We start from the raw sequence: 15506 nt of genomic DNA on the forward strand, positions 1-15506 counted from the left end.
CCATTGTCAGGTCTATCTGCAAAGGGTACTATTATTTCTCCTAAGAAGCACCATACAGTGCAGTTTAAGAATGATGCTTTGATCTCTGGCCAAAAACTATCCAAAGAGGCTGGTCAGGGGCTTGAGAGAGAGAGAGAGAGAGAGAGAGAGAGAGAGAGAGAGAGAGAGAGAGAGAGAGTGTGTGTGTGTGTGTGTGTGTGTGTGTGTGTAAGAGAGAGAGAGGGAGAGAGAGAGAGAGAGAGAGAGAGAGAGAGAGAGAGAGAGAGAGAGAGAGAGAGAATGAATGAGAATTAGCTGAAAATACCAGGTAATTGGGAGGAACCATAGGGAAATATTACTGGAAAACAACCATGTATCTTTATTTGACCAATAGTAAGCATAAGCCCTTTGGTTGAAGGCTTGACCCTCTGGCTTTCCAGCAGGATGCCAGAAGTAAAATGAGGGCCCCTGACTTGGATGGAACTATCTAAATTGGCTGGGATAGGTCTTGTGGATTGTCACTAAGTCCTCTATCTTGAATAGGTCAGAATGTCTTAGATTCTACATATGGCTGAAGGGAGTAACTTCTGGGTACTGCTCTTCTTTTTGGCCATGAGTCTCTGCTACAGCTGCTAACTCTCATAGCAGGGGAACAAATTTCCTTTCTGGGTGTGGGAACTCGGGTGTTTGAGAGAGGGTTGGGTTGACCTCTCTTCAGGTACAGAAATTCATTAATATGGCCCTGACCTAGATCCTAGAGTTGGACGTTGTCCACTTTATCCAAAATTAAGCTATGTCCTGAGAGCAACTTAGTTACAGATGGGCAAGTTTATCTATGGGACATTCTGTATGCTGTCAAGTTTATCATTGTAACATTCATGAGATGAATGGTCAATGAAATCCCATGAGGAATTTCTTGATCCTAACCTCCATCTCCCAGTAGCTTCCATTACCTTATTATGCAGATGTCTGAGAGATAATTGAAGGGACATGTCCACTGTCCTTTGCTCATCCTAAGGCACAGGCATCCACATTAACAATTGTACAAGAAGGAAAGGGGACCTCAATTTAACAAATAATCACAAAAGGGATTAGAGTTCATCCATTTTATTATGTGAAAATTAGAAAACTTTAATCACAGCCACTGGACAAGTTTCTTTAGAAGTCTGAGTAAAGAATTTTAGACTTTTTACAATAGACTTTTGAATAAGTCTTAATCTACTTATGAATATCACATTAAGACAAGGCATTCTTCAAAGTCAATTTCTGTGTTGAGGTTAAGTGCTGTTTAAGAACCCAGCATGTGTTTTTTCCCCTGTTGTGACTGCTCAGTAGAGACTAGTTTTTCTAGATTGTAAAGTTTGGTCCTCCATTCCCAGGAACCTCCTGTTTGTGATTCTTGCCATTGATACAATCATTATTTCCTGGATTAATCTATTCCTTTTACTCTGATCCTTAGTTTACACTTACTTACTCATCTGTATTCCTCTCCTTCTCACAGCCCCACCAGCAGTAGTAGGTATGGCTCCTCCTGTAATGTGAGCCAAGGAAGCTCTCAGCTGAGTGAACTAGACCAGTGTCATGAACAAGATGATGACCGTCGGGAGAGGGACTCAGTTCATTCCTGCCACAGCTCTGGTAGCTTCTCTAGAGATGTCCAAGTGGGTTTTGGAGAACAAGAGAAAACCTTGGAGGTGACTGGTGAAGAAGAGATGGGGAGAGCATGTGAACCCAAGGAGATGAAAGATGTCACAACCCATCCTACCCCAGATCTGGTGCTACAAAAAGACCATGTCCAAGGTCCCCAAGAGAGGTAGGTGATGGCTGCTTGAGGAGCTCACAAGCTTTCCTCAGTCCTACCCTGTTATATTGCTGAATATGTGCTTTTCATTCTCCCCCCACCTCCCACCCCCTACAGTTGGGTTTGGTGGTGATCAGGGTACTGAGGCTTAGCTCTACATTGCTCCCTTTGATTTTTGGTGTAAGTCCCAAGATATTTTAAAGATCTCTTCAGAATATTTGGGATCTTTGTAGTTAGCTACAGTGTACCAGGCTTTTTAAAATTTGAAGTTCTTGGCTTACTAGTTGACCCCATATATGGTAGCCTCTGAGTGTGGAACTGACCTGAGCCCTGCAGATTATTTCATTCAAAGGAGCTGATTAGAATGAAATAGGCTTCCAAGTATATTAATATTTAAAATGATTTTATGAACATTGCTTTTTGTTTTGTGTGTGTGTGTTTTCTTTTGTGTGTGTGTGTTTTTCCCCATGGCTGAGAAAACCAGGACAGAGTTGAGATAGACTTGATATCAAAGCCAGATCTAATTCACCCCTCAGCCTCCCCAGGGCCTAGCAGTGTATCTGGCAATTGGTACCCATAAGAAAAAATTTAAATGTTTCCTTTTAACAGTCTTATAATGAAACTTAGTACAGAGTTTGAGTGTTATTATTGAGCTAAATTGGTCAGTAATGTTGCTGATAGGTTGGGGCAGAGCAGGATTTCTCAGTCTTGGCATTATTGACATTTTGGGCCAGATAACTCTTTGTTTTGGGGAGCTATTGGGTGCATTGTAGGATGTTTAGTAGTATCCCTGGTCTGTACACTCCAGATACCAGTAGCAGCCCTTAGCGTGACAACCAGACATGTTTCCAGATATTGCCAGATTTCCGTAGCCCCTTTTGAAAACCACTTATGGAGAATGATAAGGGGTAGGTGTGATTTAGATTCTCAAATGTCAATATCTAATAATAAAGCTTCTCACTAAAAGATCAGAGCAATGAATGCTGATTACGAGGTAAAAGTGAGAGAATGGTTGGTATGTCAACTCCACCACTGAAAGTATAAACATATTTTCTCTTCTTCCTTTTTCTTAATCTTTAGTCATCTCTGGTGGCTCATCTAATAGATGAAACATCCAGGAAACTGAGCTCTGGACCAGCTTTTTTACTGGGTTGACAACCCACTGAAAAATGACTCTTTGTAGACCTATGTAACCGGAACCAAGGTTCCGCTGCCTGCCACCATGAAAGCCAAACTTGTGAGACAGATGCTGGTGAAAAAGGAAAGAGAATTATTCAAGTGCTGGTAACCTGAAAAGATGGGGGACTTGTCGCAAGGCCCATCTTAGAATTGATATCAAAGCCAGATCTAACTCACCCCTCTTCAGGGGTTTTTATAGGGAGGAAGAGGGAAAGCAGAACAAAGATGAGGAGGAGGGGCTGTGGACATGCAGGCAGTGTCCTTGCTGGTCCTGATATGGATTTTTAATGTCAGCATACTGGAGGTCAGTGCTAGACAAATTCCTGAAGTTGGGTGATCCACATCAACTGAAGTTGTGGTCAAGGCTGTTTCTTGTACAAGCAGGAACTGGAACTGCCGATGCCTGCAATATTCTTATAAGGAAACTGTCAGTATATGAGTTTCTTTTTACCAGTTTGTTAGTACATTTTATTCTAATTCCATTTCATGGTTAGTCAGAGTAGTATTAAGTTTTTATTCCCTGTTAACTTAGACTTGGCAGATACTGTTGTCTGTGTAGAGTTGTTGGTAGAGCAGCAGAAGTGACCAGCATGAGCATTTGTCCTTCTCTACTGGCTGTGTCCTCTCAGATCCTAGCTGTGCAAGTGAATTCCAGTTCTACCTTGGCCAGAAGGGCTTACAAATGTTTTAGAACAATTGATCCAGTTAGATGACATTAGAGCCCAGCATATACATTTTTACATGTCTCGATGGTAGACACTTGTTTGTTGCCTTGGCAGTATACCACAGTGGGAGATAGGAGAAGTATTATCACCAAGAATCAACCACTATTCTACAGTTAAGGACCTGGATGATGACTTGTTCTAATACAGGGTAGTATTTCTGTCTCAAAGCTGCTTTGTTATATTTATTGTTCATTTCACTGAGGATGTTCCTGAGGCAGCTCAAGGAATAATATCATGGCAGAAAAAGGGCTGTGCTTTTTTCTTAGCACTTTTGATGTAGTCTAGGAATTGGTAAGCCTTCCCAAATACTTAGTAGAGCAGCAGGGGTTTTTAGGAACAAAATTCTGCCCTAAGGATACCATGTAGAACCCCCAAAGGAGGCTGTTGGTCTTAAGAGGTGAGGTGAGAGAGTTATTCCACACCTCTCTGCACAGTTTTAATTCTAGACATTAACTCAGACCCTTGCCATTTCTGCCATTTCCTGATCCCTGACTGTCCTAGTGAACTCTACCTCATTGGATGAGTAAAAAAAGGGGAAAGGAAGAGAAGGAATAGATGAAAAGCTCAAAGGAGCTGTCATTTTAGAGAAGATTATTTTTTTCCACATTGGACATTCATGCTGTTTTAGTGGCCTGAATCACTAAACAAGTGTAGGCATGAATATAAATAATTTTATTTTAGATATTCGGCAGTTTTGCCTGTTACTGTGTGGCCTGGACTATTTTTAAGGACTATTCTTTTTTTTTTGTTAAATAAGTTTTCCTGAGGAGACTGCATCTTCGCCATTTACCCAAGCCAGAGCACATTGGATCCGAGCAGTTACCAAGGTTCGACTCCAGCTGCAGGAGGTAGGAAATCTATTGTTCTAGTACTAGGTGGAATAATTTTTCCTTTGAAATTGGGAGACATATGGTGCCAAAGAAGCAATCAATGATTAGTCATCTTCTTAGTGTGTTTCTGGGAATATACGACAAGTGAACCAGAGCCTTAAGAGATGATGGGAGGTGGCCACTGGCTTCCATCTATGCTGATTAATGAAAATTAAATAGGCCTAGTGGGTCAAGAGTCTGAAGATAAAGTTATATACTATTTTCAGTACCATAATCAGCCAAATGGTAACTTTCTATTTCTGTTATCCTTTCTACATTCATTAATTGGCATTCTACTATGAGGAAGAGATATCCTTTTTCTCCCATCAATTTATATCTATGTGGACTCATTGATTCCTAATTTATTACATGAATTCCTTACTATCATTTATTTTAAATTGTCCTTTGTATAAGCACTGTTCATTTGACCCTTTAGCAAGAAGATAATGTTTTAAAAATGATTGAAAAAGTAGCTGCTTTGAAGGAAGCATTTTCAATACACGTTTGAAAATGCTTCCATGTGTGTGTGTGTGTGTGTGTGTGTGTGTGTGTGTGTGTGTTCTTTTGGTATTAGAAACAATGAGTGTTAGAAAAACTCATAACTGCATATTTTAAAATCTTGGAAAGAGGCTATTAATGTATTAAATGATAGTTTTAATGAGGTTTGAACTTAATTGTTAGAAATATAAAAATATTTCTGACTATTTTGTAAGACATCAGAGAAGATGAAAACAGCCAGGTTTCAACAAAATCTTTGGTATGTAGGACATAATTGTACATTTTTCATTTGACTGGTGTATCAATATCTTTTTTAGCTGTGACAGCTATGAAAACTAAGTATTGAAATAATAGATGTGGAACTAGACCAGGGGTGGGCAAACTTTTTGACTCGAGGGCCACAATGGGTTCTTAAACTGGACCGGAGGGCCAGACAAAAGCATGGATGGAGTGTTTGTGTGAACCAATATAAATTCAAAGTAAAGGAGCGGAGGGGAGAGCAAGAGAACCCTCCGCTCTTTCGGCTCCGCGGGCCGGATAGAACAGCCGAACGGGCCGGATCCGGCCCGCGGGCTGTAGTTTGCCCACAGCTGAACTAGACCTTCAAATAATTCTGTAAACTATGATTTCAAAAATAATGAAATGTCAATTTCAAAAATAAGAGTCAATGTCATAATACTTATTAATATTTTATTTCTAATTTTTAAGAAATAAGGGTCTTGTAATTCTTATTATAAAGGAAAGTAAAATAACCTTCACATAAAAGAAGAGTTCTGAATGAGAAAAATAAGAATATATATTGGAGCAGAAACAGTTTGTTATGATGTTCTTTTTAAAAGGCATTTCAGAGTTTCTCAAAAACAATAGCTAAAAACAATTGACAAAGCTTGGAATTATTTAGAGAAAGGCATGGTTCACTTATGAGTAATTAAGAACCATTGCCACTTAATTGAATAAGAGAACAATTATAAATATATTCTTAACATAGGTAATGTAACTGGAAGCTGAGAGTATTGCCAAGAGAAGAAAGATAAGCCAGAGTTCAAAGAAGGATTTGATAACAGGTTAAGATAGAGGCAGAAGTACACCATTTATACTCAAGATGAGATTTGCTGACAGATTGTTTGAGATTGTGAGACAGTAAGAAGTATAACATCAAGAGTTTTCCCCCTGAATAGTTGGGAAGTTGCATCTAGTCACCCTTTAATACTCTGCCCCAAGATAATATTTTTTGTTAGTTTCTATTATTCTAGAATTTCTTTATGCAAGTGTAAGCAAATATGAATATACTAGAGGCCCGGTGCATGAAATTCGTGCATGGGGGTGTGTGTCCCTCAGCCCAGCCTGCACCCTCTCCAATCTGGGATCCCTCTCACAATCCAGGACTGCTGGCTCCCAACTGCTCGCCTGCCTGCCTTCCTGATTGCCCCTAACCGCTTCTGCCTGCCAGCCTGATCACCCCCTAACCACTCCCCTGCCAGCCTGATTGATGCCTAACTGCTCCCCTGCCAGCCTGTTTTCCCCTAACTGCCCTCCCCTGCAGGCCTGGTCACCCCTAACTACCCTCCCCTGCAGGCCTCATCCCCCCCAACTGTTCTCCCCTGCAGGCCTGGGTCCCCCCCAACTTCCCTTCCCTGCAGGCCTGGTCACCCCTAACTGTCCTCTCCTGCAGGCCTGGGTCCCTCCCAACTGCCTTTCCCTGCAGGCCTGGTCGCCCCCAACTTCCCTCCTCTGCCAGCTTGGTTACCCCTAACTGCCCTCCCCTGCAGGCTTGATCGCCCCCAACTGCCCTCCCTTGCAGGCCTAGTCCCTCCCAACTGCCCTCCCCTGCTGGCCTGATCGCCCACAACTGCCCTCCCTTGCAGGCTTGGTCCCTCCAAACTGCCCTCCCCTGCTGGCCTGATCGCCCACAACTGCCCTCCCTTGCAGGCCTGGTCCCTCCCAACTGCCCTCCCCTGCTGGCCTGATCGCCCACAACTGCCCTCCCTTGCAGGCCTGGTCCCTCCCAACTGCCCTCCCCTGCTGGCCATCTTGTGGTGGCCATCTTGTGTCCACATGGGGGCAGGATCTTTGACCACATGGGGGCAGCTATCTTGTGTGTTGGAGTGATGGTCAATCTGCATATTACTCTTTTATTAGATAGGATAGAGGCCTGGTGCACGGGTGGGGGCCAGCTGGTTTGCCCTGAAGGGTATCCCGGATCAGGGTGGGGGTTCCCTTGGGGCGTGGGGCGGCCTGGGCGAGGGCCTGTGGTGGTTTGCAGGCCGGCCACGCCCCCTGGTGACCCAAGCGGAGGCCCTGGTATCTGGGGTTTATTTATCTTCTACAATTGAAACTTTGTAGCCTGGAGCAGAGCCAAGCCTTCTGCTTGCTCCGAGGCGGCAGCCATTTTTTTTTGGATTTATGTATCTTCTATAATTGAAACTTTGTAGCCTTAAGCGAGGCCTGGGCCGGCCAGGGTGTGCGGAAAGCTTGGCTTCCTCCATCGCCGGGGGCAACCCTAGCCTCCTGCTCTTTCCAGCTCCGTGGCTGCCGCCATTTCTCTTTGGATTTATGTATCTTCTATCATTGAAACTTTGTAGCCTTGAGTGGAGGCCTAGGCCGGCAAGGGCAGGCGGAAAGCTTGGCTTCCTCCATTGCCGGGGAAACCCAAGCCTCCCTCCTGCTCTCTGTGGTCGTAGCCATCTTGGTTGGGTTTATTTGCATATTCACTCCTGATTGGCTTGTGGGCGTGGCTTGTGGGTGTAGTGGAGTGATGGTTAATTTGCATATTACTCTTTTATTAGATAGGACTAGAGGCCTGGTGCATGAAATTCATGCATGGGGCTGGGGGGGGGGTGTCCCTCAGCCCAGCCTACACCCTCTCCAATCTGGGATCCCTCTCACAATCCAGGACTGCTGGCTCCCAACTGCTCACCTGCCTTCCTGCCTGATTTCCCCTAACCACTTCTGCCTGCCAACCTGATCACCCCCTAACCACTCCCCTGCCAGCCTGATCGACGCCTAACAGCACCCCTGCTGGCCTGGTTACCCCTAACTTCCCTCCCTTGCCAGCCTGGTCGCCCCTAACTGCCCTCCCCTGCTGGCCTGGTCACCCCCAACTGCCCTCCCCTGCTGGCCCGGTCACCCCTAACTGCCCTCCCCTGCAGGCCTGGTCCCCCCCAACTGCCCTCCCCTACAGGCCTAGTTTCCCCCAACTGCCCTTCTCTGCAGTCCTGGTCACCCCTAACTGCCCTCCCCTGCAGGCCTGATCACCCCCAACTGCCCTCCCTTGCAGGCCTGGTCCCTCCCAACTGCCCTCTCTTGCAGGCCTGATCACCCTCAACTGTCCTCCCCTGCTGGCCTGATTGCCCACAATTGCCTTCCCCTGCTGGCCATCTTGTGGTGGCCATCTTGTGTCCACATGGGGGCAACCATCTTTGACCACATGGGGACAGCCATCTTGTGTGTTGGAGTGATGGTCAATTTGCATATTACTCTTTTATTAGATGGGATATTCCAATCTCCCCCCAATTTTTTATTTTCACAAATATATTATACACACTGAGGACATTTTGCTTTTTCACTTACAGATTCTTCCATATTAGCTCTAACAGTACTTTTCTTTTGTAAACAGTTGCATAATATTCCCCTATCTGAATATACTACAAGTATTTAACTAGTCTCTGTTCATGTTTATTTGGTTTTTCCAGTCACTTGTTATAACAACCATGTTCTAAATGAGTACCTTTTACATGTGTCATTTTGCATGTATGCACATGTATCTAAGGGGATATGCATTTGTAATTTTGATAAATATTGCCAGATTGCCCTCCATTTGTCAGTGGCTTAAAACAGCAAAGGTTTATTTTACTCATGCTACTTGTCATTCTATATGTTCTTATATTCTGCTTTAAATTGTGTTTTCTCTGCAAACCAGGTTGATGGCATAGCTTGCACCTAGAACATTGCCAGTCTTGGTGGTAGGGGGAAAGAAAAGATAACAAATGAAAGAGAACATAGTAAATCGCATTCTGCCTCTTAAAACTCCTGCCCAGAAGATACAATATGTCACTTTTGCTCACATTTTCCCAGCTAAAGCAAATCATAAAGCCATATATAACTTCAAGTTAGTAGTGCTTGTACTCTGAAAGAGATAGGGAAGGATTTGTGAACAGCTTTAATGACTACCCCAAAGGGTATCTGCCTTCAACAGAGATTGTATCGATTTATACTCCTACCAGTAATGTCACGATGGTGCTTTTTGCTGCCCAAACCTAATAAAATGGCTTTAGGTTTTTTCTAGTCTGCTAGGCAATGGTGTATCTCAGTAGAGTTTAAATTTATGTATCTTATTATCAGTAGAGTTAAGCATGTTTTCATATAAGTAAAGGCTATTAGTATTTACTTTTCCGTGAACAGTCTGTTTATATTTTTTTTTCCCCATTTTTCCTATTAAGCTTTTGAATCCCAGGAGCTTTTTGTTGTTTTAGGGGAATTAACTCTTACCTGAGATATGAGTGTACAATATTTTTTCTCAGTGTATCATTGTGAGAAAGTTTTTTAACCTTAATGAGGTACATTTTCTTAATCCAGAAAATGAAGAGAATAATAGTACCTTTTCTTTTAGGATTATAAATTATGTATTAAAACTATGATTTAAAAAGAGGAAGCCAGAAAAAAATATACTTCAATGATTCCACATTGCTTTCATGATAAAATAAAACTTTTGTGATTCAGCTCAGTGTGGTCCATGGACCAGCCCAGTTCAGGAAGTTTGTTTCTAGTCTTTGTTGAAATAATTACTGAAATTGAAAGTGAACATTTAGAGGCAATTTGGATTGCTGTGACATCAAGCACATGATCAGTGGTCTCATGTCATTGAAAAGGGTATAGATAAAAATTACCAGTCCATGACATATTGGAAATAAAAAACAGATCCTTCACAAAAAGAATTTGAAAAGCCTGATATAGACCCAATATTCCTTTGCAGTCTTACCTCTTTCTACTGTTCTGTTTCATCAACACTTCCAACATACAAAATTATTTTTCAGAATCTCAGAGGCTTTATACTTGCTATTTCCCATACATGGAATACTCTTTCTCTTTCTCCACCTAGCTCATATATTTTTTAATCCTTACCTGAGGATATATTTTTATTGATTTCTTTTCTTAGAAAAAGGAAGGGAAGGAGAGAGAGAGAGAGAAACATTGATCGGTTGCCTTCCATATGTGCCTGGGAACTGAATCTGCAACCTAGGTATGTGCCCTGACTGGGAATCGAACCCACAACTTCTTTAATGTATGGGATGACACTCCAACCAGCTGAGCCACTTGGCTAGGGCCTCCTAGCTCAGTTTTCATTCACATCTTTTAAAACCCACTCAGGGACATATGTAATGCTTTCAACAATAAAGATTAAAAATAAAACACCCACTCAGGTGTCAAGTTTTGTGTGTGTAAAGCTTTCAGGCTCTGTGCATACTTTTTCTAGATTGGCATTTACCATGATGTAATGGAGTTACTTGTTTGCTGTAACATCTCATTTTTCTGTGTATTTGTAAGATCTTTGAATGTGGGGCTATACTTTTTATTGCTGGTGTTCTAGAGCCCAATGTAGAACCTAGCAGAATATTTAGCCAGCTTTTTATGGATGCTTAAGAAGCCAGAAAAGCCCATCAGCATTTCCACAGAAGTTTCCCTGTGCTTCTTTATCTTCTCTTAATTATTCCTATTTTTATTTTCCTAAGGCAAGTACCTAAAACCAATAACAGCAAAATATTAACTATGTTTTTTAATATAATCTATAATAATAAAAGCATAATATGCAAATCGACCGAATGACTGGACACTAAGAACGACTGTCTGGACAACCACGCTATGACATGCACTGGCACCAGGCCAGCCAAGGCGGGTGCAATGTGATTGATTTGGGGCCCTGCCATCGCCCCACGATCACCCCCCAGAGGGAGGCCCAGGCCACTGGCCAGCGGGGTGATCAAGGGGGAGGGGGTGGTTTCCGTGATTGCCCCAAAGAGGGAGGCCCAGGCCACCCTCTGCGGGATGATCTATGGTGGGGCTCCGTGGAACGGGGAAACTGGGGGTGTGTGGCGGTGGACACAGGCAATGCCGATCCAAGGTGAGTGCAGGCAGGGGCCGGGGCTGCGAAGCCAGCAGCCAGGGGAAGGAAGGCCTACCCTTGCACAAATTTCATGCATCAGGCCTCTAGTTTTTATATACAGGAATATAAAGTTACTGAATCTGGACCATATTATGTGTGGATTTAAAATTTTTCTCATTTAGATTGTTTTTGTGTGCCTTAATCTGGGTTATTAAATATTTTTGAAAACATTTAATGATTATTAATAGGTTAATAATATTCCATCATGTAGATGTTCCAAACAATTTCTCTTGTTTCTTTACTAAGATAAACAATGCTATTATGAACATCATTAAGTCTGTTTTCATTTCTGATTATTTTTTTAACTTAGCTTTCTCAAAGTAAAGTGAAGTCAAATAAATTCGAGTTAGAGTATACAGTATACTTTTTAAAGGCTTCTGATAAACTTCTAGATGTGTTTTCAGAAAATTTTTCCAATTTGTACTTTGAATATTTGAGTATGCTGCACCAACGTTGTCATTTTAGAAAAATTTTGCCAATTTGGCAGAATAATGATATACCATTATTTTTATTTGCATTTCTTTATTTGTGATTTGAATATTCCTGTAAGTTTATAGGACATTTATACTTCTTTAGCTGATACTACATTCAGTAGACTTTGAGGAACTATTCTTATGCCATTCCTACTTGAGTGTTAGCAGCTTGAGGGAAGAGATCATATAGGGCATCTCTGTATCTGGGCTAGCTGCGTACCTGGCCATATGTACTTATTAATAAGTGTTTGATGACATTGCTAATGCTGATGAGGCAGTAATGTTGGTAGTGTGGGTGGAATGAATATGGTTCTTTACCTTATTTGGCTTAGCTGCAGAAAAGTCTGGGGGAGGAGGTGAGACTTTTAGCTCTAGAAACGGAGACTGCGGTGGCAGCAGGTGGGTGGGTGTTCCAGGTGGAAGGGACAGTGAAGGAGAAGGCATGGAGGTAGGTCGTGAGAAAGCCTTGCCAGAAGCTCTTAGGTTGTTGCTAAAGAAAGCTGAGGATGGAGAGGCTTAGTAAGCAGAGATAGAAGTGAGCATATAGATTAGAAGGGCTGTGCTTAAATGGAGCAATCCCAGGAGATCCAAGATTGCAGCTGGTCAGCTTGAGAGACGGATCAGCATTTTCTCAGGGATGATCATTAAGACAGAAAATGAATGTTCTCTCCTGCAAAGTTCTGTTCTTACTTGTAACTCTCCCAAGCAAAAATACTTCTTTCTTGTGCTATAATTAAAACCTGAAAAAGGGATTCCCCTTGTGGAAAAAAAATGATGAAGCCCTGTCTCTTAAGGAAGAAGTCAGTGAAGTGCCTTAACTTGAGTCTAGGGGAGGGGGGTCCAAGGCTGCTGTGGGAATATTTTCCAAGAGCTATTTTTGAATACTTGTCAGGAGAAATGCTTCCTCCCCTTCCTCTGAAATATTCTGGACATGTTCATGGCTTGGATCTGTATATTTATCAAGTAGTTGGTCTTTTGTAAACCTTAGATCTCGTTGTAGGCTGTGACTGAACCTGTTGATTTATAAAACATCACATCTGGAACTTGGATTTGGGGCAGCTTGTTTGAAAGGGGGTGGAATTTGCCTCTGGTTTTTGAGGAGCATATAAAAACATCTCTGAGGAATGCCATGATGTCATTGACCTGCCTAGAATCAGAGGAAGGTAGCAGGTACTGGCAGCAGACCTTAGTTCCAGCTGGCAGTATTTTCTGGACAAGTATCAGTAAAGGAAGGTACTTAATAAACTCTTATGGAATAAATCTGATTGATGCCTCAGTACAAAATTACTTGCTTCCAAATAATAAGCAAAGCAGCCCTTCTTTCTACTACTTTCTCTAACTCCTACTGCTTGTTTGACCATCCAACCAATGTGGACATTTGATACTGGCTGGGAAGGAACTTTTCGTCTGTGAGAGAAAATCCTTTTGCCAGAATTATCCAAAAGGAAGCAACTAACATAATTACTCCATTTTAAATGAAGCCAACTAATAAGTGGGAACCACTGTTTGCTGTTGGGGCTATTTGTAAGACATTTTCTTATTATTTGAGAGGTAATAGGCCACAGGGGAGATATAAATAGATAACAGTCAAATATTTATATACTCCCACCATCCCCTCAGACACCTTTCTCAGTCTTTATTCTCATTTTTCTCTGTAGCATTTCATAGTGTTGTTTTTTTTTTTGAAACTCCCTACTTATAACTTCCTCTTTTCTTGGCTTCCATTTTTCTAGATTCTCCCAATTTTCTTCCTTCCTTTCTTCCTTTGCTTATCTCCTTTCCTTCCTGTCTTTGTCTCTTCTTTCTACAGCCTTCTCCTCAGGCATCTCTTTTAATCTCAAATCTGCTTCTCCTCAGCCTCTAATCCAGAATCCTTAATTGAGCAACCACTGTAAGGCCAGTACTGTGCGTGATCCTGGCTTGTGATAGGCAGCCAGTAGACTTCCAATTAGCCTTTCTAAGCAGATGATTCCACATCTGTACTACCAACCCTTCCTCTCACCTTAGGCTCTATCCTTCATTTCTAGTTATCTACTAGTTATTTTTCACCACAATTTTCCAATGTTTGAAACTTCCCTTCTGGGTCTATTCCTCTTCTTTGTTCTGTATTTGTATTAAAATCACCATCATTCTGCTAGTCACCCACTCAAAAGCATGGTGTCATTCTTCCTTCTCTCTCACCTCCCACATTGGATCATTTGCCAGATATTGCTCTTTTTGTCTCTGTGACTTCTTTTATCTGTCTCATCTTCTCTGTTCCCCTCTTTACTGCTTAGATTATAGTATTATCCTTCCAAGGGTTTCCTTGCTTTTATATTTTTCTTGGAATCCATTGTATATACCACTGCCAGGTTTATCTTCCTGAAACAGAGCACTAGTCATGGCTATCAGTTATGCTCAGAGCTCAACTTAGATGTCACATCCTTTAAAGCCTTTCCCAGAGTCCCCAGGTAGAGTTAGATACTTGTTTTTATATTTTTCTATAGCATTTCATATAGTTAATTTTGGTGTTTATCATATTGTCCTAGTATTGGGTGAGCGTGCCCTCAAGATTATGTATTTCTTAAAATAATATATATACTGTATGATTCCTTTTATATGAAGTTCAGAAATAGGCATAAGTAATCTGTGGTATTAGACTTTAGGATAGTGATTACCTTTGGATGAGGGGGCTGGTAGTGACTAGATATGAGCACAAGGGGGCTTCTGGAATTCTGATAACATTCTGTTCTTGGTATGCATTCTGTTTACACTGGTGTACTTTTGTGTACTTTTCTGTATGTATGTTATAATTCAATACAAATTTTAAATAAATGCTAAATGAAAATAGCATGGAAATACAGAATAGGGACTGTGTCTATTTAACTATATCCCGATGCCTGGCACCTAGCAAGCTCACATAACAGATTGTGAGTGAATGAATGGAAGGAAAATTTCTTCTCAAAAAAACTTTAATTTTTCTTTCCACTGGTAGTTAAGTTATAGTCTCAACATTTTTAGCCTGATATCCATTACCACCCATGACTTGGCCCAACCTACTTCTCTAACCTTGTTAACCCTGAGGCCATATTGTATGGTTAGAAGTTGGGCCTTGGAATCAGCCAGAGACTGAGTTTGAAATATGGCTCCACCACTTACTAGCTGTGTTACCTTAGACTTAAACAAGTTACCCAGTCTCTTAGAAACTTAGTTTTCTCATCTCTAAATAGGATATCATTTTCTTCCATGATTGGATATAGGTTAAATAAGATAATATATGTAGAGCAGGGCCTGGTATATTGATAGCATTCAGTAAATGTTAATTTTCTTTTCAACACATACCTTTTTCTCTTTTTTATATTTTTGCTCATCCTGTATCATCTGCCTTTTCTTCCTTTCAGTTTCCACATATCTAAATATTATTTATCCTCAGTATCAAGCTCAGATACCACTTCTTTAACAGACCCTTCCCTAAATCCCTTCCAAACTAGCACCTTGAAAGCTGGAAATATTTTCCTCTCTCAAATTCTTACATTTCATCTGTGTCTCTTATGATATATGCATATTAGTCACTCACTCTAACCTTTAGGAGTTGCTGAAGGGCTGCTCTCTCACTCCAGGCCCAAAGAATAGATAGGCACTCTAATTGGGCTGTAATGCTAGAGGCAGGAGCCCTGTCAGTTGGAATAAACCAGGGCTGAAAAGGCAGGTTGAGAAAACTACTTTGAGCCTTTGATATTCTTTTTAGTACCTCTGGAGAAATTCATATGTCCAGTCAAGGATGTGGAACAAGGGATTAAATTGCAAATTGCTTGACCTGTTTTTTGAATTGGTCTAGTTCTC

General features: G+C 41.6%; 1 protein-coding gene across 5 annotated transcripts in view; it reads left to right on the forward strand.

The window, feature by feature from the left end:
• The window catches only part of LOC308249258 (protein unc-13 homolog B), a 159182-nt gene that overhangs the window by 82400 nt on the left and 61276 nt on the right, over positions 1-15506 (forward strand). For all 5 annotated transcript variants that reach the window (XM_080670300.1, XM_080670291.1, XM_080670292.1 and 2 more), the window contains exons 9-10: positions 1481-1792; positions 4442-4532. In XM_080670300.1, coding sequence (XP_080526426.1) covers positions 1481-1792; positions 4442-4532 — 403 coding nt within the window. The remainder of the gene's footprint in view (positions 1-1480; positions 1793-4441; positions 4533-15506) is intronic.

This window comes from Plecotus auritus (assembly GCF_963455305.1).
Source record: "Plecotus auritus genome assembly, chromosome: 5".
NCBI classification, from domain to species: domain Eukaryota; kingdom Metazoa; phylum Chordata; class Mammalia; order Chiroptera; family Vespertilionidae; genus Plecotus; species Plecotus auritus.